The sequence below is a fragment of the Gossypium raimondii genome, chromosome 10, assembly GCF_025698545.1.
Source record: "Gossypium raimondii isolate GPD5lz chromosome 10, ASM2569854v1, whole genome shotgun sequence".
NCBI lineage: Eukaryota > Viridiplantae > Streptophyta > Magnoliopsida > Malvales > Malvaceae > Gossypium > Gossypium raimondii.
This window is the reverse complement of record NC_068574.1, coordinates 49,525,232-49,551,499: the sequence shown is the minus strand read 5'-3', so window position 1 is coordinate 49,551,499 and position 26,268 is coordinate 49,525,232. Positions and strand designations below refer to the sequence as shown.

The following is a 26,268-nucleotide window of genomic DNA, read 5'->3' as shown; positions in this document are numbered from 1 at the left end:
AATATAGTTCAATGAAGGAGATTTAATTCCGATGTTAGGGTTAATTTGATAAAAGTTAATTGTTAATATTATTAGCTAACTATAAATTTTCAGCAAATTAACTCTAAAACTTGAATTAAATACTAAAAAGTTAACATTGTTACTTTCAAATACCAAAATTGTAAATTTTGTCAAATACAGTACCACATTAGGCTATATATATTACCATATGTTTCACACACATACATATATATTACCATATATATTTATAATTTACCACATATTTTAGTAGATATATTTTTATTTTACTTTAAAATATAAATATAGATATGTTACCATATATATATGTATAGTTGTATGCTAGAGAATGAGCATGAATAAACGAAAGATTGGATAAAGTTTTTGAAGTAAATAAGCAAAATGGCAACAGAAAAGGTTCTTCGAATGAACCCAGCATATCATGAAATCAGCTATGCCAATAATCCTGTTACCCAGGTTCCTTTCCGTCTTTCTTCCGTCTCTTATTTCAATATTAATCATTTCTCCATTACATATTTTCCTTTTTCTCTCAACATATATCATACTAATAAGTTTATGTTAAATATGCTTTTCAGAAAGAAGTAATATTGAAAATAAGACCAATGATTGAAGAATCCATCACTGATATGTTCAACAAAATTGTTCCAATTTATATAAAGGTGGCAGACTTGGGTTGCTCTTCAGGTCCTAACACCTTCATCACTACATCGCACATTATTGACACTATCCATGGCATATGTCAAGAAGAATAATTGAAATTTCCCGAGTTGGAAGTGTTTCTAAATGATCTCCCAGAGAATGACTTCAACTCTGTGTTTAAATCAGTCCCTAGTTTCTATGACAGGCTGAAGAAAGAGAAAGGAGATATAGTGCAGGAAAGGTGTTTTATAGGAGGAGTTGCAGGTTCTTTCTATCACAGACTCTTTCCAACCAAAAGCTTGCACTTTGTGCATTCTTCCTATGGGATTCATTGGCTCTCAAAGGTTAGTCATTGAACCAAAAAAGATAGATACCTGTTTTGGGTGTTATCCCTTATTTTAATTGTTGGAATATATGTGATTAGGTCCCTGTTGGACTGGAGGACAACAAGGGGAACGTATACATGGCAAGATCAAGTCCTCCCAGTGTTTTCAAAGCTTATGCAGACCAATTTCAGAAAGACTTCACAAATTTTCTAAGCTTGCGCTCCGAAGAAATAATGCCCCAAGGGTGTATGGTACTAACCTGTACCGGTAGGAAAAATCCAAATCCCTCAAAAGAAGATTATGGTTGGGATCTGCTATCCAAATCCCTTCTTGACTTGGTTGTGGAGGTTATATATTTATTTATTTATTTCCTTATATTTCCTTACAACTCTTTCAATAATTGAAGCTATAAAAACAATGAAAACATGTATTTTGTGAATTATATATATGGGTTAATATATATCTTCTTATTGAATTTGTCTAAAATACATAGTTGATACTTTTTTTTTTTAACCTATAGTTGGTACTTGAAGTTATATTTCGTCACCTAATTTAATTAATTGTAGGGAGTAGTAAAAGAAGCAGATGTGGATTCATTCAACGTTCCTCACTACACACCTTGCAAAGGAGAAATAGCTGAGATTGTTGAGAGAGAAGGATCGTTTGATATCAAGAGGCTCCAAGTTTTTGATGCCAACCTCTCGGCTGTATTAAGTAGAGAAGAGCAGCTCCATAACCAAGACTTGGATTTCAACGTTTATCTGGAAATGGGGAAGAAGACTGCAAATGGTGTGAGAGCTATTTCAGAGCCACTTCTCAGCAGTCATTTTGGAGATGCTGTAATTGACAAGTTATTCAAAAGGTTTGCAACTCATGTAGCTGATGATCTTAGTAATTCAAAGTTCCATAAGCTGACTACCATTGTGGTTTCATTGACAAAGAAGTAGTTTATTAGGGAATTGATAAAAAAAGAAACGATTATTGGAGGATTTATTTCAGTTTTATTTGATCAGGAAAAGGGTGGAAAAGTGATTAGTTAATTTATAGAAAGTAACATGGAAAATATTTTGTTATTTAGAATTGAAAAATCAGATTAAATCATAATTAAAATGAAGTCAGAGAGTAAAAGTGCAGTTATACCATTAGGTGAAAAGGACCTAATTGGAATTAACCAGAAATATTATGTATTGAATCTCTGCGATAAAAGCTGAGCAACCTTTTCTCTCTGAACAGACCTACAAATTTCACCTGTTGTCTAAATATGAAGTCATAATTTTAAGATAGAGAATTTCTTGTCTCGAGAAAAACTTCAATTCATTTTAATTATTTTTGGTTCAAAATTTGACTTTTTGGAATCAATCGCACTGAGTGTTTGGATTTTACTTGTTTGCCATGCTAGATTCTTCTCATTGTGCCGTAGTATCAGTGGCACTACTGGAGGTTTTACATGTAATGAAAATTTCCAACTCTATTTGAAAGATGGAAAGTACCATTTCATTCATGCTTTTTACTTTTTACTTTTATCCTTTTATATCTTATTTTTTTAATTTAAAATTTTCAAATAATATTATTAATATTAAATTTAATATGTATTTTTTTATAATTAAAAATTAAAAATTATTTATTATTTTAACTTTTCATATTTTGATGTAAAGGTTTTCAATATTTTTATTTTTCATTTATTATATATAATTTCTAATCTAATGTCTTTAATAGTCATTTTTTATTCTCACATCATCACTACAGCTGCATTTGAATCCAAACACACACCCAACTGCTGTTTCTAATCTCACTGCTACAATATTCAATCTCATCGTTGCAATAACTAATCTCACTACAACTGCTATTTTTAACTTCATCGAAGATAAATGCACCGCCTATCCAAATTAAGCTTTAGTTTTTTCTTTTATCTTTCAAGTCTCTTAGGAAGAAAGAGTTACCTTTCTTAACTACCCGCATTTTTAGGCTAGTTTTTAGGGATTTTTTTCTTAGCCATCCACATTTTTAAGTTACTTTTCAGTGATTTGTTTTTTCTAGTCATCCACGTTTTCTAGGCTAGTTTTTAAGGAATTGTTACTCTTTTTTTCAACTCCCTTCTTTTATAAAAAAGGGTCGCCACCCACCATAAAGGGACCCAACTTTGATTTGAATAAAAGTATTCTTTGAGTTATTCTCCTTTGCAAGAAATCTTTTCTTAATTTTTTTAAAAGAGTTTTCAACTCAATCTTTTTTTAGATTGTTGGTGGGAGTTCCTCACCTTTCAATTTGTCATGTCAGATGAAAACGCCCTTTGCAATGATCATTTTCTCTCTAGCCATTTCAACCTACCCAACTTGATTGCTTTTGAGACCTATAACTCAGGATTTCGGGGATCAATTTTTTCCCTTTATACCCCGCCCCATTCCCTATATAAATGCTCTTTCTTCATCCTCTACTCACCCACATCCCAATCTCTTCTAAATTATTTTTTTTCCTTTTTCTTGCGTGTTGAAATTTTAAGGTTTAAAGATTTATTTTTCTATCGCTTTGAGGGAGACGTAGTTATAATTTTAAGTTGTGTTTGTGTTTACACGATGATACCATGAAGCTCGGTAACCTACAAATTTCACCTGTTGTGCGAGTATGAAGTCATAATTTTAAGATAGAGAATTTCTTGTCTCGAGAAAAACTTCAATTTATTTTAATTATTTTTGGTTCAAAGTTTGACTGTCTCAAGACATTAAAATTTGTGTCTATCTCATATGTCTGAAGACGGGGTCTATCATATTATTATATATCAAATAGTACTTTCAAATGTAATTTCAAAGGTAAGATATTAAGTTTATTGACCAAATCATGAGAGTTAAGTGGTTAATAGGTCAAGATAAAACAAGTTGTAGGCAAGGATTTAAATTGCGGTCGAGGCCGCGTTTTCGGTCGCGTTGCGTTTATCGCGGTTGCGGACATAACGGATGCTATTGCGGTCATTGCGGGTATCGCGGTCGTGAATTTTAAAAAAAATTCACACAACTTATTATAAAATATAATAGCGGTTTTCGCGGTAGCAGTTTCGGACAGTGCCGCTACACTACACCAAAACTGACTTTTAGCCTCTTTTTTAGCAGCGGTTGGATAAAAAACGCCACTAAAGATCTATCATTAGCGGCACTCCATGGAAAACGCTGCTGAAAATAAGCATTAGCGGCGTTTTTGGGAAAGCGCCGCAAAAATACTTCAGCCCAACGACGCTTTTCGAAAATGAGAAGGATTTAGTGGCGTTTTATGTAAGCGCGCTCATCGTCGTCTTTAGCGGCGTTTTTGGGAAAGCGCCGCAAAAATACTTCAACCCAACGACGCCGTTTTCTGAGCTAAGAAGGATTTAGTGGCGTTTTTATGTAAGCGCCGCTACTGGTCAGGTCTTTAGCGGCGTTTTTGGGAAAGCGCCGCAAAAATACTTCAGCCCAACAACGCCGTTTTCTGAGCTGAGAAGGATTTAGTGGCGTTTTTATGTAAGCGCCGCTAATGCTCAGGTCTTTAGCGGCGTTTTTGGGAAAGCTCCGCAAAAATACTTCAATCCAACGACGCCGTTTTCTGAGCTGAGAAGGATTTAGTGGCGTTTTTATGTAAGCGCCACTAATGCTCAGGTCTTTAGCGGCGTTTTTGGGAAAGCGCCGCAAAAATACTTCACCCCAACGATGCCGTTTTCTGAGCTGAGAAGGATTTAGTGGCGTTTTTATGTAAGCGCCGCTAATGCTCAAGTCTTTAGCGGCGTTTTTGGGAAAGCACCGCAAAAATACTTCAACCCAACGACGCCGTTTTCTGAGCTTTCGAGGATTTAGTGGTGTTTTTATGTAAGCGCCGCTAATACTCAGGGATTTAAAATAATGTAAAGTATTTGTTAAAAATGGATAAATTAAAATACTATTGATTTTTAATTTATATACTAAATTATTTCAAATATAATTGTAAGAGATAAGATAGTATTAATTTTAAAATATTTAATTTAATTATCATTATAGTTTAGGGTTTAATAAATATGGTTAGGGTATATATATGGTTAATTTAGGATTTAAGACCGGTTTAGGAGTTACAATTTTAAGTTTTATAGATTATGGAATTAGAGATTATGGGTTAGGGATTCTGGCTTAAGGGTTAATGTGATTTAAGGTTTAAGGGTTAAGGGTTAAGGGTTAGGGGTTAGGGGTTAGATGTTAAGAGTTAGGGATTTAGGGATTTAGGGTTTATAAATTCGGTGTTAGGTTAGAGTTTAGGGTTTAGATTAATTAGTGTGTTTTAATTATATATTAAATAAGGTTTAGGGGTTAGGGGTTAGGGGTTAGGGGTTAAGGGTTAGGATTAGGTTATGGTTTAGGGTTTAGGGTTAAAGACCTATTTTGGTGCCGCTATATAACGGCCGCTATTTCGGTAACGGACCGCTATTTAAATCCCTCTTGTAAGGAATGAGCATGGACAAAAGCATCATTATATCAAGTTTTTGAAGTAAATAAGCAAAATGGATGCAAAAATGATTCTTCGCATGAATGCAGCAGATCATGAAATTAGCTATGCTAATAATTCATCTTTTCAGGTCTCTTTCCGTCTTTCATTCAGCTGTAATTTTAATATTCGTCAGTTCTCCATTATATATGTTCTTTTTCTTTTTTTCAACATCTTCATCTTCTTCCTTATGTTAAATATTCTTTCAGAAACAAGTAATATTGAAAATAAGGCCAATTATTGAAGAATCTATCACAGATGCATTCAAGAAGATTGCTCCAGTTTGTATGAAGGTGGCAGACTTGGGTTGCTCTTCAGGTCCTAACGTCTTCTTGGCTATATGGCACATTCTAGACACCGTTCATGGGATATGTCAACAAGAACAGTTGAAGTTACCCGAGTTTGAAGTGCTTCTAAATGATCTCCCAGAAAATGACTTCAATTTTGTGTTTAAGTCAATTCCTGGATTCTATGAGAGGCTTAAGAAAGAGAGAGGAGATATGTTGCAGGAAAGGTGTTTTATAGGAGGAGTTGCAGGTTCTTTCTATCACAGACTCTTTCCAACCAAAAGCTTGCACTTTGTGCATTCTTCCTATGGGATTCATTGGCTCTCAAAGGTTAGTCATTGAACCAAAAAAGATAGATACCTGTTTTGGGTGTTATCCCTTATTTTAATTGTTGGAATATATGTGATTAGGTCCCTGTTGGACTAGAGGACAACAAGGGGAACGTATACATGGCAAGATCAAGTCCTCCCAGTGTTTTCAAAGCTTATGCAGACCAATTTCAGAAAGACTTCACAAATTTTCTAAGCTTGCGCTCCGAAGAAATAATGCCCCAAGGGTGTATGGTACTAACCTGTGTCGGTAGGAAAAATCCAAATCCCTCAAAAGAGATTATGGTTGGGATCTGCTATCCAAATCCCTTCTTGACTTGGTTGTGGAGGTTATATATTTATTTATTTATTTCCTTATATTTCCTTATATTTCCTTACAACTCTTTCAATAATTGAAGCTATAAAAACAATGAAAACATGTTTTTTGTGAACTATATATATGGGTTAATATATATCTTATTATTGAATTTGTCTAAATGTACATAGTTGATACCTTTTTTTTTAACCTAGGTGGTACTTGAAGTTATATTTCGTCACCTAATTTAATTAATTGTAGGGAGTAGTACAAGAAGCAGATGTGGATTCATTCAACGTTCCTCACTACACACCTTGCAAAGAAGAAATAGCTGAGATTGTTGAGAGAGAAGGATCGTTTGATATCAAGAGGCTCCAAGTTTTTGAAGCCAACCCCTCGGCTGTATTAAATAGAGAAGAGCAGCTCCATAACCAAGACTTGGATTTCAACGTTTATCTGGAAATGGGGAAGAAGACTGCAAATGGTGTGAGAGCTATTTCAGAGCCACTTCTCAGCAGTCATTTTGGAGATGCTGTAATTGACAAGTTATTCAAAAGGTATGCAACTCATGTAGCTGATGGTCTTGGTAATTCAAAGTTCCACAAGCTGACTACCATTGTGGTTTCATTGACAAAGAAGTAGTTTATTAGGGAATTGATAATAAAGAAACGATTATTGGAGGATTTATTTCAGTTTTATTTGATCAGGAAAAGGGTGGAAAAGTGATTAGTTAATTTATAGAAAGTAACATGGAAAATATTTTGTTATTTAGAATTGAAAAATCAGATTAAATCATAATTAAAATGAGGTCAGAGAGACTAAAAGTGAATTATACCATTAGATGAAACAGGACCTAATTGGAATTAACCAAAAATATTATGTATTGAATCTCTGCGATAAAAGCTGAGCAACCTTTTCTCTCTGAGCTGCTGCTCGACCTTAGGGCCGGTACCATTCACATCTCCAACCGCTTTTGTCGGCTTTTTCCTTGTCTTTATTGCTGCCTACCTTTCTTTTGTGCCAGATTACCTTCGTTCGTACTGAATTTTTACTAAAACTTAGTATTGATCTATTTCGATCTATCGTTATGGGTTTAACGTTATTTTTAAAAAATATATTTAATATATATATAATATAAAATCAATTTTAAATATAAAATACTAATAAAATAAAATTCACAAATAAAACCTATCATTCAACAAATCCAACACAAATAAGGAAATAAATCCATTCCATATATTAAAAAAATCATTTCAGCATAACAATCCATCATTCCATATAAATTAAAAATAAATAAGAAGAGAAAATTATGTATACAATCAACCACAAGATTATCTCATACTAACTTACTGAACATATAAAACTAAGTTTTATCAAATATTAGCCTACGCAAATTCAATCACCACCATCATCCACATTGGCTTCAAATTTACTTGGGTTCAAAATTTCCACTTCTAACGAGTAACAATGTCCCATTTATATATACAACATGGGGTTCGAATTTCCCACTTTTAAAATCACATTGGTTCAAATCTATATTTCAATGCAAAATTTTTTAATTTATATAAATCTATTTGAATTTGGATTTTAAAAAAGTCATCAATTAGTACGACTCATTTTCAGAGTTTTAAGAGGCAAAATGATAATTTTACAACATATTTTTCATTTGGCATCTAATGATGTTAAAATATTAGTGTTTATAAGTATTCGTAATGATGAGATTAAGGATGGCAATGGATCGGGGGTAAATATTGTTAAATCCATCACCATTTCACAGTTAGTACTTCACCATCCATCTTTCTTCACTATAGATGTATAATCTTGAAAATCACTATCACCTCCATAAATGTTAGATACATCCATCCCTTCTCCACTTCTATTTAAATTTGTTACATAACTTTAATATTTTCAATCTTTTTAAGTCAAGTAAATATATAAACATAAAATATATGGATTTTTTTATATTATGTTATTACATACTTATCTTTTTCACTAATTTATATATACAATGATAAAAGAATAATTTCATATAGTGAAGTGGGTTGGGGTGGGGCAACCAATAACCATAACTGCTCCAAATTCATTATGAAAAAATTCGCCCCACCCGTCTTACATCTAATTTTTAAAAGAAAAAATTTACTTCATTTGGAGCAGACAGTTTAGATTTTACCGAGAAGATGTTTTAACATTGGAAACCAAATTTAATAATGGAAATAAATTTGCACCACCCATTTGAATTGGTTTAACCTTTTAACCTACATTGTTGGTATTTTTAAAATACCTAAATATTGAAAAAAGAGGTTAAAACCCTATCTTTTCTTCTCCATTATCGGCTAACATAAGAGCAAACAAGAAAAAGTTTGTCTTCACTTTTGATTTTCCTCCTCAAATCTCTTTAAATTACCATCACCTTTCTTTCATTTTCATGCAAATCGATTACACACAAGCCACATTTAAGCCATCTTCATCATCATCTTCATCACCTACAAGTTAGATTTTAACTTATGTTGAGAGAGAAAGAGTTCTAGTGAAAGAAAGTGTTGAGAAAGATAAGAGTTTGAAGATTTTTATCATCTTTTTACTTTTAAGTGCTCATTTGGTTGTCAAAGCCATTAATATGACCATGATAAGACATAAAAGTAACATGTTTTTAATCTCATTCTTGATCTGTTTTTGGATGATTTATCATTAAATTAGTGAATTTGATCCTTTAAATTCATCTTTTTACTTTTAAGTGCTCATTTGGTTGTCAAAGCCATTAATATGACCATGATAAGCCATAAAAGTAACATGTTTTGAATCTCATTTTTGATGCATTTTTGGATTATTTATCATGTAAATTAGTGAATTTTATGCTTCTAATCCTTTAAATTCATGTTTCTATACTTAGGTGAGCATAGGGGAACGAAAGGAGCAAAAAACAAGCCAAAATCGAACAAAAAGAGTTATTTTCAGTATCCACACGGCCTGGGCATTTCCACACAGGTTGGCCACACTCACACGTACTGGCCACATGCCCGTGTGAGCCACACAGGCTGGGCACACGTCCATGTGCCAGCCCGTGTCAATTTTGCAACTTGCTTCTCTTTTACGCGAAAAAACTCAATTTTTAGGGTTTCTAAGCATTCTAAAGTTTATAAATACATATTAGAAGAGGACCTAAGGGGACACACAAGGAAGAATGCAGAAAAGACTCGAAGAAAGCCACTGGATTCAAATCAAAAGCGGATCTCCTTCAAGATTGAAGATCTTCATTCAATTTCCTTAGAAGTTTTATTGGGTTTCTTTATGTCTTGTTGTTATCCTAACTTTAAGATGGTTTTATTCCAAATTATGAACTAAATTCCCTAGATACCTAGGAAAGATGAGACCTATGATGAATCTTATTATTTGATTTCTGAATTACATGATAAATACTTGATTCTTGTTCTCAATTATGTATGCTTATTTCTTGTTTTAATATTTCTGATATATTGATTCAAGTTTAATGTGCTTATTTCAGTGGAGCAAAAGTCCCTGTTTAAGAGTAGATCTAGCATAATTGAGTGGAGTTGCATGCAATCCTAGAAATAGGACGACATAAATCTACCGAATTAAAGTCAAATCTAATAGGGGAATTCATAGATCGAGTTAATGCGACAATAGGAGTTTTAATTAGAAAGAGATTTCAATTAATCAACCTAGAGTCAGTTGTTCTTACTCTCGAAAGAGATATTAACATAATTTAGGGATTTCTACGGACCAAGGCACAAGTGAATAAATCGTTTAATTCAAATTTAGGTTAATAAGTGAAGTCTAGATGGATTTTTTCCTAGGTATTGTCTATCTCATTGGTTATCTTCATTTATTTTTCCCAATTCACTCTCTGTCGCGTTCTTAGTTAATTTAGATTAGTAAATTTAGATTATAACAATTCCTTCAATTTATCGGCTAAATAATAGAAAAACAATAATTACCTTCTCACCATAGCTATACTATTGTTCGATAGGTGCGCTTGCCTTTGTCGTAATTATAGTTAATTTAGTAACCATCAGACCATTATGTGTGGTATTTATATGAAATATATTGTGCATTTATTATGTGTTTTTTTTTGTAAGAAAAAAAAGCTTGAGAAAGGCTCTCCAATCTATGGATAAGAGAAGTCTTGAGTTGAAAAGGGAAAACGAGCTTTTCTTCTATTTTTTCTTGCTTGAAGGTAAGTTCTCATAGGACTCGCATATATACTTTGCTCAATAATAGTAAAATGTATTAATTTGTTGGTCAAAATTGAGGAAAACTAACTATGAACTTGTGTGAAAGCAATGCATTGCTAAATGAATTTATGTTAAATAATGTGCAATGTAAACTAAAATGAAATCGAAATATGCCTATGATATCGAATGTAGTATATCTTATATGGGATTGGTAACAGTTTGGATAATAGGTGTTATAATTAATATTCTTAAATAATAAATTATTAATCTTTTATATAGTCATGAAGGTCTTAGATTCCAACATTCTCTCACTTGAAGGCGATTGTTATGCATACCTCCCCTAACCACAACCCTGCCCATGGACGAAATGTCATTGACTATGGTCATAGCCAACACGTCTATTTGACATGTAGAATATTTCTAACCTATCTCTGTTAGTATAAATCTCCGGTGAGGAAAATCTTGAACACACAAACAAAACTCGAATAGAAAAGGAAGAAATAGAACAAGGCTCCAAGGTGTGTATCAAGCCACTATTTTGAAGGTTATATTCGCTCCCACCAATTTTTGATGTGCAAAAGAGTTTCAAACAATTTAACCTCGAGGATACAATAAAGCCAATGACTGTTTGTGTTTTGCACTGATTAGAATAGCCCACTAAGCATTGAACAATGGATAATAAGAAACTCAATTTCTACAAAGGGTTTCTACAGTAATACTTTATAGAATAATCTAATAATATTAGAAAATAGAGGAAAGAAATAAAAAATTTAGAATTTGTTGGTGTGATTTTCAAATGAAATCTCATTTCTATTTATAGGAATTTTCATTTCTCTTCATAGAGACATCTTTCAATAGGTGTCTTTCGAATAAATAAAAATAATGATTATTCATCTAATTTTATAACTATTCAAGTAATATTGTTTGAATAGTTATAATTCTTTTCAAAATCAAATGATATAACTTTTGACTAATGACCGAAAGATTTATCATTTGATTAATTACACTCATTCATTTATAGTTATTAGAATACTATAAATATTTGAAAATGTTCCAACAATCTCATCATGAGGTCTCATCAAGTCTACATCAATCTAATCAAAACTAAATCATCAAATCAATTAGTCTAATCACTATCTAGTTAAAAAAATTGTCATGTTTCCTAAGAAGCTAACTACACAAGATAACCATATACATGTGTCAAGATCTAATGCCAAAAGGGGTAATCAACCTCACATATAAATACTCATGATACAATATTTGGGTTTAAGGATATTTTACCTTTAGAGGATAAAAAGTCGTATGTGGTTGACTTAAGAGAGAAGACAACTATTGATACAAGATTTGGGTTTGACGTTTGAGGACGATTCACCCTTAAAGGGCAAAGAATCGTATGTAATTTAGTTAAGGGAGAAGATATTATTAGAACTCTAGTCATCTGTAGCTTAGAGAAAGGTAGAAAAAGAAGAGAGCCTCTCTTCCATCTCTCATTCCTCCAGCTGACACATGGATCACACTATACTCGTTTTTTTTACATAAATAATATAAAATAAATAAATACCATAATAGGATAAGGGGATTAATATTCACGAAACTAGGCAAAATCAACAGTACATACTTTCAAGCGACACTGCTTTACTTTTTAAAAAAATATTTTTTTTGGTGCAGCCTGACCAATTGGCGGCATTCATATTTAAAATTAAAAATATGAGTTTTTTAACAGTATACGAGTAAAAGATGAAAGAAATTATTTTTTTATTGGTGCTCCTAATGTGTTAAGCAACACCCTATTATTTTTAATAAAATATAATTTTTTAAGTTGAAAATAAATCTGATTTGATAAAATTTATTGGGTATAGGAACCCGGGCTCATGACCGACAAGTCATATCCGCAACAGGCTGTCAAGTCAGTGCCGTTTGACAGCCTGTTGCATATATGACCCGTCAGTCACGGAAACCTGAGTTGTGGCATCATCATACACAATGATCTCGAGGCTCATATGTCGATTGTCGATCTTGATACGATGCATGCTTTCGAGTTCCCGAGTACCTGGACATCATACCTACTTACTTGATGTTAAAAGATCCTGGCAGAGTTGTTCATGGGTCAAAGATTCGCAAGCAAAGACGAGTATGTTGATGCCATCAAGCGCTATAGTTTGAAGGTGTCTGTCGACTACAGGGTGGCTGACTCTAAACCAACGATCTATGTTAGTGAGTGTTGGAAGTTGACAGAAGGGTGCAAGTGACGGGTACGAGCTGCATTTATCCAGAGGTCCCAGTAGTGGGAGATACAGAATTATGTTGGGCCTCATACATGCACTTTTGCTCGTATGACGCAAGACCATCGCAAGCTTGATTTAAAAACCATCTGCAACTGTGTATCGGCAATGGTTAAAGACGACCCCACCATTGTTGTATCGATGTTGATTGCCAAAATGCAAGAACAGTTCCACTACCGAGTTTCATACCAAAAGCATGGTTGACAAAACAGATGGCCATGGATCAGTTGTACGGAGATTGGGATGTCTCGTACAACGAACTCCAAGGGTGGATTGCCGCAATGCGAGAGTATGTTCCAGGGACTATCGTTGAGTTGCAGACATTGCCTTATCGCGATTGGGACAACTAACTACATCCGGGGAAAAGAACTTTTCACTGTATGTTTTGGACATTTGATCTATGCATTTAGGCTTTTCCCCAATGTAAGCCACTTATGCAAGTTGATGAGACCTGGTTGTGCGAGAAATATACACAGATCCTCCTCATTACAGTTGCACAAGATGGGAACCGAAACATTCTATCTATGGCTTTTGTTATTGTCGAAGGAGAGAAGTCGGAGTCATGGCAATTTTTCGTGGAGAACTTGCGGAGATATGTTGTAACTCAAGATAATGTTTGCATTATATCTAATAGATCAAAGGGGCTAGAAGCCGAAATTAGGAGTGTGGGTGTTTCGTAGAGATCCATCTACTGCATCAGGTACATTACGGTGAACTTCCACAAGGAATTCAGAAATGTGGATTGGCGAAGACAAGTTGTCAAGATGGGTAATTATCTTACTCATTTTTTCCATATGTTTAGAGTTTTCCAAACGACACGTAACATGTTGTAATGGTTTAGGGTATGAGGTGGAGCTACATCGGTTCAAAAAGATATAGGCCCGGGTTCTTATACCCGATAAATTTTATCATATCTGATTTTTTTTAACTTAAAAAAATTATATTTTATTAAAAAATAATAGGGTGCCGCTTGACACATAGGCAACACCAATAAAAAATATTTTTTTCGTCTTTTACTTGTATTTTGTAAAAAAACTCGTATTTTTAATTTTAAATATGAGTGCCGCCGATTGGTCAGGTGGCACCAGGTATGCACTGTTGATTTTGGCTAGTTTCGTGAATATTAATCCCCTTATCCTATTCTGGTATTTATTTATTTTGTATTATTTATGTAAAAAACTCCACTATACTCTTTTCTTTTTTGTATTTTTATAAAAAATAGATAATTTGCAATTTTAATCTCTCTAATATGTTTAAATTTAAAATTTAATCCTTATACTTTTATTTTTAATATAATTTGCTCTCTATATTTTTATAATATTATTAACTAGTTCAAATAGTTAATGTTGTTAACTTTTCAATTAAAATGTTATGTGGTTATATATAATATGAAAGCAAATTTTTAAATCCAAAAAAGGAATTAAATTCTTGAAAATAAAAGTAGGAAGACTAAATTCCAAATGTACAAATTGTATAGAAACTTAGAGTCATGGTTCTTTGAACCAGATCAAAATGGTTGGGGTACTGATCTGGAGAGAGGTATCAAACCGGTTGACTTGTGAATTTGTATGGACCGGATGAACCAAGCTAAAAATTGAATGAATCAATTTTTTATAATCTTTTAATAATTTATTTAATCGAATCATATAATCAATAGTCTACCAGTTCAACCACCGATTCAATTATGAAAATCTAGCTTTAATCTTTAAATTTTTGATACAAACAAATAATTAACTTGGCGCAAAACATGATAGGACTAAAATTTAAAAAAAAAATGTCCAATTCACAAGACTAGGTTGGTTTTTTAATATGGTTAATGGAAAACAACTATTCCAATATTTCTTTAAAAATATTTTGATAATCATAATTTCACATTCCAAATGATATGATATCTTGGTTTACTTTTTTTTGTATGAGTAAATTACATTCAAAAACATTAAATTATTAGTTAATTTATATTTTGGTCATTTAACTTTAAAAATTATAAAATGGTCATTGAATGATTTGAAAATTTTTGTTTAAATCATTGAACTATTCAAAAATTTTTATTTAAATCAATGGGGGATTAAGATTTTTTATTTATTTAAGTCTAGCTAGTGAGCTCTAGTAATGATTCGTTGATCTGTATGGTGAATCAGTACTCATCGGTTTGTAGAAAAATATACTTTAGATTCAAGTTGATCTAACGATCAGTGTCCGAGATAGATAAGAAAATTGTTTGGATTTTAGTTCACAGATTCGTGATGTTCAAAGTTGTGCCATAAAAAAAAGCACTATAAAAGATAAGGAAGAATAATTTTCGATTAGTACAGGCAGTATGAACGGAGAAGGCCATACAATAACGATTTTAACAATACAGTGACTTAAATGAAAACTTTTGAATAATTTAATGACCATTTTGAAACTTTCTGAAATTGAATGGTTAAAACGTTAACTTTCTAATATTTTAATGACCTTGGATTTAGTTTACACTTTTTTTTAATTCACATTAGTCATTTAACATTTTTTTAACAGTATTGGTGATCTAAACTAAAAAACGTAATATTAAAAGGATTAAATTATGCAAGTTAAAATAAAAGGATTAAGAACCTAAGTTGTGCTACTCTAGGAATAATCTAGGTTCAAATTATCATTGTACCAAAAATAATACAGGGATTAAATCTCAAGTTAAGTATATTATAGGGATTAAAATCAGAATTTAACCTTATTTAATAAAACCTAAACAAAAAAGTAGGAGGGTGTGTAAATGATGAAATTTCTAGGGTTTCAGTGACACAGAGCCAAGTATAAAAGAAACATTGTCTTCTATAAGACCCAATCTTCCTCTCAGTGAACCCTCGTCACTCGGCGGCAGAAGCAGAGAGCCTCAACATCTACACTTTATCCTCAAATCATGGTCCGAATCTTCATTTCATCTCTATTTCCACATCTGGGTATTTATCAAAACTTAAATGTTGCTCACAATTTTGATCACACTGGATCGATTATTTCTTTTTGTAGACTTTCAAGCGTAGGAATGGTGGCCGCAACAAACATGGCCGTGGCCACGTGAAGTTCATCCGCTGCTCTAACTGTGGCAAATGCTGCCCTAAGGTACTTTACATTTGTATTTCCATCTGGTTCTTTGAGGTTTTTTTTTCTCTGAAGGATTTTAATTTTCATTTGTTTTTTGTTTCTTTGGAATTATTAAAGGATAAGTCGATCAAAAGGTTTCTTGTGAGGAACATTGTGGAGCAAGCTGCTGTGAGGGATGTCCAGGAAGCTTGCGTCTATGACAGTAATTATCATTTGATTTCCTAATTATATGCTAATTTTCTCATTCTAGTACATACATTTGGATTTATTGTTTGATTAATTGTATGTAGCCTACACTCTGCCTAAGCTTTATGTGAAGATGCAATACTGTGTTTCATGTGCTATCCACTCCCACGTTGTGAGGGTCCGGTCTCGCACTGACAGGAGGAACCGTGATCCACCTCAACGCTTCATCAGGCGCAGGGTATATCTTTTTGTAACCCATGATTAGAGATGCTTTTCACTGTCAACTATCCATGTATTGTATTGTGAATGAAATGCTGTTCTTCTTGCCATGTTGGATTTTAAGGTTATTTTATTTTTGCCATAGAGTGGGGGTGCTGTTAATAGAATTTTAGCTATTGAACTCCTCCATAGGGTTTGTGACCTATGACCATCCCTAGAGTGGTTCTTTTTTTAATTATCTTATAAAGAATAACTGAAGGGTATTTTTGGAAATTTCTTCAATGGCTGCTAGTCTTCTGCTTGAGCAGAAGTTTTCAATAGATGTCTGGATCACCGTTCAATGCCTTAGTGATTGGTTTATGATCATTTTGGGATGCAAAATTCCTTGAATCTAATATAACTAGCTCTTATATACAGAATTCATACGGAGCTGATTGATAGAATTTTGGCAACATTTTTGTTGATTGTGATATATAACCATCATTAAATGATTCCCTGTATTATGTATGATGCAAGTCTTTAGGGACTTACGTCTGCCTCTTCTGCAGAACCTTTAAGTGCTTTAGGGTTGGACAAGTCCCTCGTATCTAAACCACTTAGTGGCCTTTTTTGGTGGCTTATTGATCATATTGGGATGGAATATTCCTAGGAACCTAGATGCAGAAGTCCTCCATTGGACTGGTGGAATTTTGGCTACATTTTGCTGATTGATCCGTGACCATCATTAAAATGATTCTCTCTACTATTTATGATGCAAGTCTTTAGGGACTTATGTATGTTCCTTCTGCAGAATTTTTAAGTGCTTTAGGGATGAACAAGTCCCTCGTAGTCAATAACCATCTACACCACTTAGTCAGTGGCCTTTTTGGTGGCTTATCCATCATTATGGGATGGATGGTATATTGCTAGGAACCCAATTAAATGTTTTGTGGAGGTCATCCAGAGGGATGATAGAATTTCGCTATTCCTGAAACCTAGAATCCCTCTACTTATCAGATTGTGATTACTCAGAATCTTTCTTGTGATGCTTGGCATTTCTTTAGGGACCCATCTGCCCCTCAAGATGAAATCTTTTAAGTGTTTTAAAAATGAACGGGTCCAGTGGTCCCTCATATATCTAACATCATCTAATTCACTGTCATGTACCATTTTACAGTTGTAAGCTGATCACTATAGTATAGAAAAAGGTTTCTTATATAGGTGGTATCTGTAGGTGTAGGGGTTCTTTGTTAAGTCTAAATAATGCGTACTTTGTTACAGAAGATTTTTTATCTCAACAAGAAGGAAAAAATAAGCTTTTGTGCTTAGACAAATGTGCTTGGAAAGTACGCTATCTATTGTTGACAATTGCAGTGTTTGGTTGTGGAAATATATGTGCAATTGCTTTGTTTTTCTTTTTTGTTATAGCAATGAACTCCTAAACTCTACTGTATAGCGCCTTCATATTTATCAGAGGCTTGCATCTGTGATAACTCTACCTATTCTGTGTTTTATTGTTTTATTTTCATATTTCTTCCATTTTTGCTACATTCAGAAGCTTCATTATTTATGTATGTGATTTATTCGTTCAGGATGATATGCCAAAGCCTGGTCAGCCTGGTCAAGCTCCTCGTCCAGGTGTTGCCGTTCCTGCCCGTCCTTAAGGCCCCCAAAGTTAAAGATAAATTTCTATTTTTGTATTTGCTTTGAATGGGGCTGCTTTAATTTTGAGAAAAGTTGGATTTGTGTAGGAAGGTTTTTGATTAGTTAAAAGTTTGATCGCATTTGACAAGCTATGAATGGTTGAGAATACTGGTTGGAATCTCATAATTTCTATTTAGTTGCTTATTTTATTCAAAATAATCTTCACATCTTTGAGACATATTGCTCATTATTTTACATAAAACTTGTTTTTCCATTAGTCTGGGCTGATGATGAATCATAGTTGGAAAGCAAAGAGCTTGATTCGGCTATTTTACCCATTTGACCCCAAAAAAAATAATATTTACAAAAATAATTCTGATTTAAAAATATTTATCAACAGTAAAGTTAGGTTATGGAACTAGATGGTCAGCATTATTATTTTTTATTAAAAAATAATTTTTGAGGTTTTGAATATTAGATGGTTGGACCCATGTAAAATTTAAAAAAATTTTAACTGGTTGGTCGGTATCTTTTATTTGATTAAAAAATAATTTTTTGGGTGTAGTGCTAGTCAACCAAAATAAATTTTTAGGTGTAGTGCTAGTCAACAAATTGCCAAAATCACTTAAACAAAAGATAATAAGAATATTGCAACATAATCCCTATTTGTTTCTCAGATTCATATTTTAAAACTACTTATTATGTTTTTAATTATTATTGCATCACTCACATTATTATTAATTTAAAATATATCAATTACATATTTTATAAATATATTACTCGTTATCTTTTAAAATAAAAAATAATTTAGCAATGTTTATTTGAATTATTATAAAATATAAAAATCATTGAAACATATTCTAATTTTATAAAAAATATAATTTAATTGTGCATATTAATTGTGCATTTTAATATATTTTACAATTATAAAATTTAATATTAAAATTAATAAATAGTTTTAAAATACTTTCATTTGAAGTTCTTAAATAATATATTAAAATAAGATAACTTTAACAACTTTTATCAAAACCACCTCCAAAAGATTATCATTACATTTAAAAATCAATATAATTTTTAGGCTTAATTTATTATTTATACTTGAGTTTAACAACAATCAAGTTACATTTAACGAAATAAAACAAAATTTAAAAAATCATGAAAATTCAAATATGATAATATTAACACGTTATTTTAAATTAATTTTAAATTTAATAATAATGTAAGTGATGCAATAATAATTAAAAAATATTAAGTATTTCAATATTATTTTAAAATATAAAATATGTAATTAAACTTGGGAAATAAAAAAGATGAGAAAACAACGAGGGGTTATGTTGCAATATTACCAATCTCTTTTGTTGGGTGATCTTAGTCCTTCGTTGGCTGACACCACACCCCAAAAAAAATATTTTTTTAATCAGATGGCGCCGGCATCAGTGTGCCAGCACCCAAAAAAAAAAATTTTTAAATACATCACTGCCGGCCATTTAGTGTATAAAACTCCAAAAATTATTTTTTAATAGAAAAAATAGTAGTGCCGGCCATCTTCCTTAACCCAATTTTATTATTTATTTCAGGTAATTTGGTGAATATTTTTATAAATATTAATTTTTTTTGGATTAGACAGTAAAATAGCCGCTTGATTTAGAAGCAGTTCACATACTTCTAACATGTTTGGGTGGAAAAGACCCTTGTGAGGGATGTCATCGAAGTTGATAAATCCGGAAGGCAGTAATCCCGGCTCTCTTTCTTCCAAATTCCGTTTCAGAACCAGTCCCTGCACCATTGCTCTGCCAAAATTAATATTTCCATGATTCAATCTGAGCACTAGAGTGAAGCCGTAATTACATAAGGGTTAAGGTAGATTGTACTTGAATCACTTGTGCTCGTACAAACAATTGCCACAATTTAGCAGATGTTCTTACAAAGACGGTAAACCATCATTATAAAAGAATGCCATGATGTATATATTGGTGTAGAGAGTAACAGATACGATCTCATACATGCATCGCTATCAGTTCCTGTAGCACTCTGAACTCCGTACATGTACACATTCTTTCAGTGCAGGCTTAGAAGCTTTTCAGGGAACCAAATTTAGTGGTGTGACTGAAAGGCAATTGAAATCAGGTGTGGCACTAAGAATCACCCATAAATAAACCTATATATACATTCATTAACTCAGGTCAGGACAAAGATCAATGCTGCCTCAAAACACAAACCCCATCTTCATTTTTCCAAGAATGCTTAAGTGAACCAAACTGTTCGACTACTAACGAAATTTTTATTACTTATTAGCTCCATCAAATATTTATAAATAATCATCACAAAAACAACATTAACCACTTGTAAAAGACCAGATAATAACAGTGTTTTTTTTATGCAATCCCACATCTGGTATGGTTCACAGGTACCAAACGACTCCTTGTAGACACCATTTACAACAGTTCAAGCAGCAGTAATTTTAAGTAGTATCAGATTTCTCAGTAATAACAAAGAGAAACCACAAAAGGGATACCATTATGAGCAACAACCTAACTTTCTGAGTGAGCCACTGTCTTGGGAGTGAAAATGTACATATGACAGTCATGCGAATCAACTTTAGCACCAAATGATGCCACTGCATTTTCCTTGACCTCTTTGTGCTGCAAGTGATAAAGATAAGTAAGCAGGTAGTTGGAAAGTAAAGAATTTCAGTCAAGGCAATGTATAAGCAAAACAGAACGAATTGTAGTTGGTATGACTAGAATTTCCTACTGCAATGGATTGAATGTTCGATAAACTTGAACAGGTTTCCAGTTTGGTGAAGTTTGAGCAATTTAATATCAACATACCCCCTCCCACAGTTCGACAGGTTACTTGCATAAGTCGAATATTTATCGATGTTTGGGAAACCCAAGCAAAGCTTCATTAGGGTGAGAGTAAGGAATATGTGTGCCTTGTTGATTATCTAGTTATACTTTGCATGTACTTTATGTAAGAAAATACACATGATTCTGGTTACTCAACACCAAAACAGACACTTAAGCCATCCTGGCTCTCCAACAGCCTAAGTAGCTTGAGGAATCCTGGGACGATATAGGATGATGCTACACTGTGTTGTTTCCAACTGACAGTTATTGACTATTTTCAGAAAAAAGAAAGATTTTTTGGTAACTTCTACGTCTAACACAAAAGGTTAATCTGAGTTTCAATTCCTTCAACCAAAACACCAGCTGAAAAGTAAGTTTGCTCACCTGCCACAAATCTCTTATTGAGACATTGGTGCTAGATTCAAGACCGAGTACCTCCCACCTAGCTGTTATAGTTGCAGCTTTCAAACATCTATTCCAGAAAGCTACGACTAAGCGATTGCCAGACAAAGGTCCTGCCCAAACCTGCAAAACATAATCACAAATAAAATTTAAGAGATGATCTATCCGTTATAGCATAGCGCAAACTTAAAACAATGTGTTGCACCATATGGTTGACAGCTCCTGTCGTAACCGAGTATGAAATACTTTCTCATACACAGCTTTCACAGCTAAAATAACATTTAGCTGCTCGATACTCTTACAATTGAGTCTTTCCTTTTATTTTTATATATTCTCTTGCACTGCTTTGGCCAGCAAAAAGCAGGCATACATAAGACTTTCCTGAGACCCAGCTGCAATATTGATAGTTAAGCTTACTACTAACTAAAGCCACATTTAAGGGGGGTATTAGAGGCCATTCTTCTCTACCAATTTGATAACTTTGTCAAGGAAAATATTCGCAGAAGTAATCACACTTAAGAATCGTTTGGTTACTCATGTAATAATGTGAGGAAAAAGCTTATTTATTACATTGTATTACAATAGTTAGACATAAAATAAAGAATAATTAGTACAATTTTAAACTTGAAATTAGAAAGATGAGTAGAAGCTCTTGTAAAAAATGAGATCTCTTCAAAATAAACAAAAATTTTCCCTTTTCTTAGCTAAAAATAAGGCATGGGAATGGTTAAACTTATCAATTGAATTAATTTATTGCTAACTCATATACTAAAACATGCATAAAAAATGATACTCCAACCAAACGTAGCATTAGTGTACCAACTTAAGCAAGCTTAAAGATCACCTGAAGGCAGTTAGCTTCTCCAGAAACATAAACTTTCCTTCCCTGGACACCTAGTGAGTCTGCAAAAAGAAATAATATCCTGTCTACTTAGTAGCCCGAAAATATGAATTGAAATCCATGGAATTATAAAGAATAACAGACAACACAAATTTCTTTTAATACAAGAAGCATAAGAAAGCCTGACTTGGCTGCAGACAGGGACGAAGGGATGAAGGGCAAAAAGTAAAAATAAAGAAATTCACCTTGGTTTACAGAAATGACCTCCTTATTGCTTAAAATTTCAAGGGTTTCAGCAGTCATGTTTCTTACATCACAACCAATTAAAAGAGGGGCCTGCACCATCAACAACAAAATTTTAAGCCAACTGAAGGATTTAAAAGGACATAATGTAGCAGATATACAGATATGGTCAGTGCTAATTAAGCAAAAGTAAATGGAAGAAAAGTTCTCAAAAGTAAAGAAATAAAAAGTATCCTCACAGGACACAACAAATTAAAAAGCAGATAAGGACTCAACCAATATTCCAGGTGCGTGGCAATTAAAACATTGGTGTCAAAACTTGGCAGAGCAAGCTCATGGAAACAGCAGTTCACCAGGAACCAGCTATGTAAGATTGGTTTCTCAATTCCAGAATCAATGAAATTAATAATAAAAATGAACTAAAAATAACAAGTTGGGATGGGGATAAAACAAATAACTTGTTTGGGACATACAACATTTAAATAAGGAATAAGATTAAAAAAGAAAAAGAAAAGACCTTCATCAAAGCCCAAATGCTAAAATGAGCACGGTATTCCTGATAAGTCATGCCTCCATTACCAACTTCCAGCATATCAGGATCTAGTCAAAAAGGATTACATGGAGAGTTCAATAACCGCAGCTTTGCACAAGAATTTTAACATCTCTATGCGAAAAAAAGACATTTTTACCATTCCATCCTCCAGGTCCAGCACGGGAAGCCCATTTGTCATTTATATCAGCTATTGTAGTCATGCTAACCAACAAGCAGAAAAAGAAGGTATATCAATCAATGTAAGAATTCAGTATCAGCAGAACTTTTTCTTTTTCTCCATGAACTAGACAGAAAATCATGTTTCATTTCTTACATTTCTTACATTTCTTACAAGGTACAAGAAAACCAGTTCAGTGTGTCGTGCTTTCCCAAGTGGTGATGATTAAGGGGGAGAAACTAAAGGAGCAAGCTAACCGTACTATAATTTCAGCATGTTTAACAATGATGCATAAAAAAGTAACTCACTACACCACTCAAGCACTTCTTATTCAAGAATTCTAACCTTGCCCATGTATCATTAATGTCATCTGTTGTACGCCAGCTATTTCCGACTCCACGAGCCCATAAGGCTGGGTCTTCAACCCCCCTGTCAATGAAGCCATGGTTGATCCCAAGGTTGTGCCAAATTGTGCATGAAAATAATGCAAATAGATAATGGAATTTCAATTACCATTCACAAATAGAATAGAAAATTGTTCTCCCAGTTGCATTTAGAGCGTCACGCATTGGAGGATATCTGAAATTATGGTACCAAATCCAATGAATTGAACCAAAGAAATAATGATTCTTTGAGTAATAAAAATGAAGAGGAGATGTAACCTTTTTTTAGGGTCAATACCCAAGTTGAAACAGTTATCATACTTCAAATAATCTACACCCTGGTAACAAAATAAAAAAGCATCAAATAGACATTTTTCTGTCATTTGTTTTCAGAGTCCATTTTATTAGTACTTTGAATTATAGAAGCCTACTGGTATCAAACTTCTAATATTATGAAAAAATAGAATAGTAGACAATTGAATTATGTTTAATGGTTTCCAACTAACCCAATCGGCAAACAGCTGTGCATCACCAGTTTCATGGAAGAGTGATCCGGGTCGAACTTGACACGTAAATGCCCTACAACATTGAGTTGAGTTAGTGAGGAAAATCCAGAATTTAACAGAGATGCAAAATTAAGTAACATTTTCATTGTGAATCTAACTTCAGAGATTCTGCGCAGGTATTGGAAGTCCATCCTACCCAGCATCACCATAAATACCGAGCTTGAGGCCTTTCCCATGTACATAATCAGAAAGAGCTTTGATTCCAGATGGAAAAGTTTTTGGATCTGGGACCAACTGACCCTGCATGATGAAGCAAAGCCGTAAAATTTAGGCGATCCTCGTACATTCAAGCAATAGACCTTGAGAAAGTACTAGAACACATATTTGACATGGACAAGTTTTATGAGGGTAGTAAACTAAGAAGCTCATAATATTATTCCATTAATTGAACTAGAAACGACATTTACGATAGATCAAGGTTTATAGAATGCAAATAGCAAGAGTCATAATTCTTTTTTAAAAGCAATAAGATTATCTAACCTTCAAATTTCGAGTGGCAGCAGACCAGCAATCATCTGCATCCAATGAAAATAAGTAAGCCTCATATAAGACAATATAAGTTAGGGTAACTATGTTAAATAAGACAATAACACAGAAGAATACCTATATTAACATATACATAGCCTAAATCAGCCAAGCCAGTTGAGACAAGTGCATCGGCTGTTCATAGTAGAAACAAGGTCAGTATTTCAAATGAATTTCAACCAAGAAAGAAGAAGAAAACAATAAACCAAAACTCAAATGGTATCGGAACAATGTTTCAATATGTCAATTAATATGACATTGTATTTGAAGGATATCACCATCATTAGATTTTTTGAAGTGGCAATGGAATGATATATATCCCAATTCAATTCTTTAGAAATGAATCCAGTATACCTACTGCTTATCAAGTATTCCTCTACGTTTCATACAAATATGTGTTAATGAGTTTGGCTTAGCAGAACATAATATTAACAAAAGAATCAATATGTCACATGATAATTCATGAGATTAACAGGGAAAGAATGTGGGTAGTTTATGTGTATTTATGAGCAATCTAGGCAAAATTGATCAATACCACATATAAGAAAAGGCCAATGAACCATGAGAGCAACTAAAATCGGGTAAAGAACCAATACCTGTTTCCTTAATAAGATCTTCACTGATACTACAAGCAAAGAAATTCCAGCTATTCCATCTGAAAAAAGCATGCATTAAAAGAACATCATATTTACCTTTGACATGCAATTAGTTTTTATACCAAAAGATAAAAACAATGAGTTCGGTTGCATTATTACATTAGCAGTGTCACTTGATACATTAACATCAAAGCCTTTGAATTAAGATCTCAAGCAAAACACTATATTCCCCCATATTGGCTTATCAAGTCCCAGTTGCAAATCTTTACTGAGTTTAGTCCTAAAAACAATATCTCCAAAATTATCATTGTTTCTAGACTTTCCATCACTGAACAATTTAATTTTAGCTTTTTCACAATAAAAAAATACTTTTTCCCCCTTCATTTTTTATGATTACACATATAGCACATATCCAACCCCTATAATCCAGGGGAAAAAACAGAAGAAAATTATATATATATATATATATATATATATATATAAGTAAATCAGCAGAAAGCAAGGACCTAGTGCATGAAAAATCAAAATCCAAACTGGGTTCTTAATAGATGAGGGATAAATTAAGATAAAGAAATAAAGAGAGAAAAGCAATACCCCATTTGAGGCGTTACAGCCAAGCCATTGTTGAGTTGAAAAATCCCATATTTTGAAGTATCATAAATGGAATTGTAGGATTTGGAGAAACCAGAACTGGGTTTTTCAAGTTTCTCTAAAACACCCACTTGTCTTCCTTCAATTCCACCATCAATCAACCGTAGTGTAAGAACCATCACAATATAAACACTGTAAACACTCTTCTTCTTCTTCATGTTCTCCATGCCCATTTCTATATGTTTCTCCTTCACCTTCTGCTGTAATTTGATTTAGAGGTTAAACTTGATCAGTTTCGTATAAGCTTTAGCAAAGCAAGGAAAAGAATAAAATATATGGATTTTGTTGATCCATATTGTTCAAACACGATAACTCAGGTCAGAGGTAAGCATTAGATTATTGTCTGATTAAGTGTTGCGTTGTCGGATTGAATTATACTTTAGGGAAATGGGACCCACGAAATTTGTGTAGGCTCCATGAAGGAGAGCGGTGACACGTGTTTCAGACTCTTGTCAGTTATTACCTTTCTCTAGATTACTCCTCAGTTTATTGTCTTAAATAATATAAAAAATAAATAATTACAAAAATAGGATATGTAAAAATTAAATACGAAA

The 26,268-nt window shown here is 33.0% G+C and overlaps 2 protein-coding genes, 1 non-coding gene and 2 pseudogenes across 3 annotated transcripts; 4 read left to right on the top strand and 1 right to left on the bottom strand.

Annotated features, from left to right (window-relative positions):
- The first annotated feature begins 399 nt into the window (after positions 1 to 399).
- LOC105778275 (probable methyltransferase TCM_000331) lies at positions 400 to 1,934 on the top strand (annotated as a pseudogene).
- A 3,402-nt stretch (positions 1,935 to 5,336) lies between these two features.
- On the top strand, positions 5,337 to 7,057 carry LOC105775040 (probable methyltransferase TCM_000331; annotated as a pseudogene).
- An 8,519-nt stretch (positions 7,058 to 15,576) lies between these two features.
- LOC105776956 (40S ribosomal protein S26-3) lies at positions 15,577 to 18,186 on the top strand. Its single transcript, XM_012599945.2, has 5 exons — positions 15,577 to 15,741; positions 15,846 to 15,938; positions 16,038 to 16,122; positions 16,211 to 16,344; positions 17,897 to 18,186. Exons 1-5 carry the CDS (start codon positions 15,739 to 15,741, stop codon positions 17,966 to 17,968), a joined length of 387 nt encoding a protein of 128 aa, XP_012455399.1. The 5' UTR covers positions 15,577 to 15,738; the 3' UTR covers positions 17,969 to 18,186.
- LOC128034391 (small nucleolar RNA snoR99) lies at positions 17,125 to 17,230 on the top strand. Its single transcript, XR_008190516.1, has one exon. It is a non-coding gene; the product is annotated as a small nucleolar RNA snoR99 (small nucleolar RNA).
- A 2,011-nt stretch (positions 18,187 to 20,197) lies between the features above and the next one.
- LOC105776955 (alpha-galactosidase 3) lies at positions 20,198 to 26,053 on the bottom strand. The gene is made up of 15 exons (XM_012599942.2): positions 25,658 to 26,053; positions 25,064 to 25,122; positions 24,546 to 24,602; positions 24,423 to 24,457; positions 24,079 to 24,182; positions 23,883 to 23,955; positions 23,656 to 23,714; positions 23,507 to 23,572; positions 23,339 to 23,422; positions 22,973 to 23,037; positions 22,801 to 22,883; positions 22,286 to 22,376; positions 22,044 to 22,102; positions 21,182 to 21,322; positions 20,198 to 20,590 (listed from the first exon to the last, which is right to left on the bottom strand). The coding sequence occupies exons 1-15, from the start codon at positions 25,885 to 25,887 to the stop codon at positions 20,480 to 20,482; spliced, it is 1,317 nt and encodes a 438-aa protein (XP_012455396.1). The 5' UTR covers positions 25,888 to 26,053; the 3' UTR covers positions 20,198 to 20,479.
- Between the last annotated feature and the right edge of the window lie 215 nt (positions 26,054 to 26,268).

Coding starts and splice junctions, on each gene's coding strand:
- LOC105776956 (XM_012599945.2), top strand. Junction 15,939..16,037: donor GTGGCAAATGCTGCCCTAAG/GTACTTTACATT, acceptor GAATTATTAAAG/GATAAGTCGATCAAAAGGTT. Junction 16,123..16,210: donor GGAAGCTTGCGTCTATGACA/GTAATTATCATT, acceptor AATTGTATGTAG/CCTACACTCTGCCTAAGCTT.
- LOC105776955 (XM_012599942.2), bottom strand. CDS start 25,887: ATGGGCATGGAGAACATGAAGAAGAAGAAGAGTGTTTACAGTGTTTAT. Junction 24,183..24,422: donor CTGCCACTCGAAATTTGAAG/GTTAGATAATCT, acceptor TTCATCATGCAG/GGTCAGTTGGTCCCAGATCC. Junction 23,038..23,338: donor ATTAATGATACATGGGCAAG/GTTAGAATTCTT, acceptor CTTGTTGGTTAG/CATGACTACAATAGCTGATA.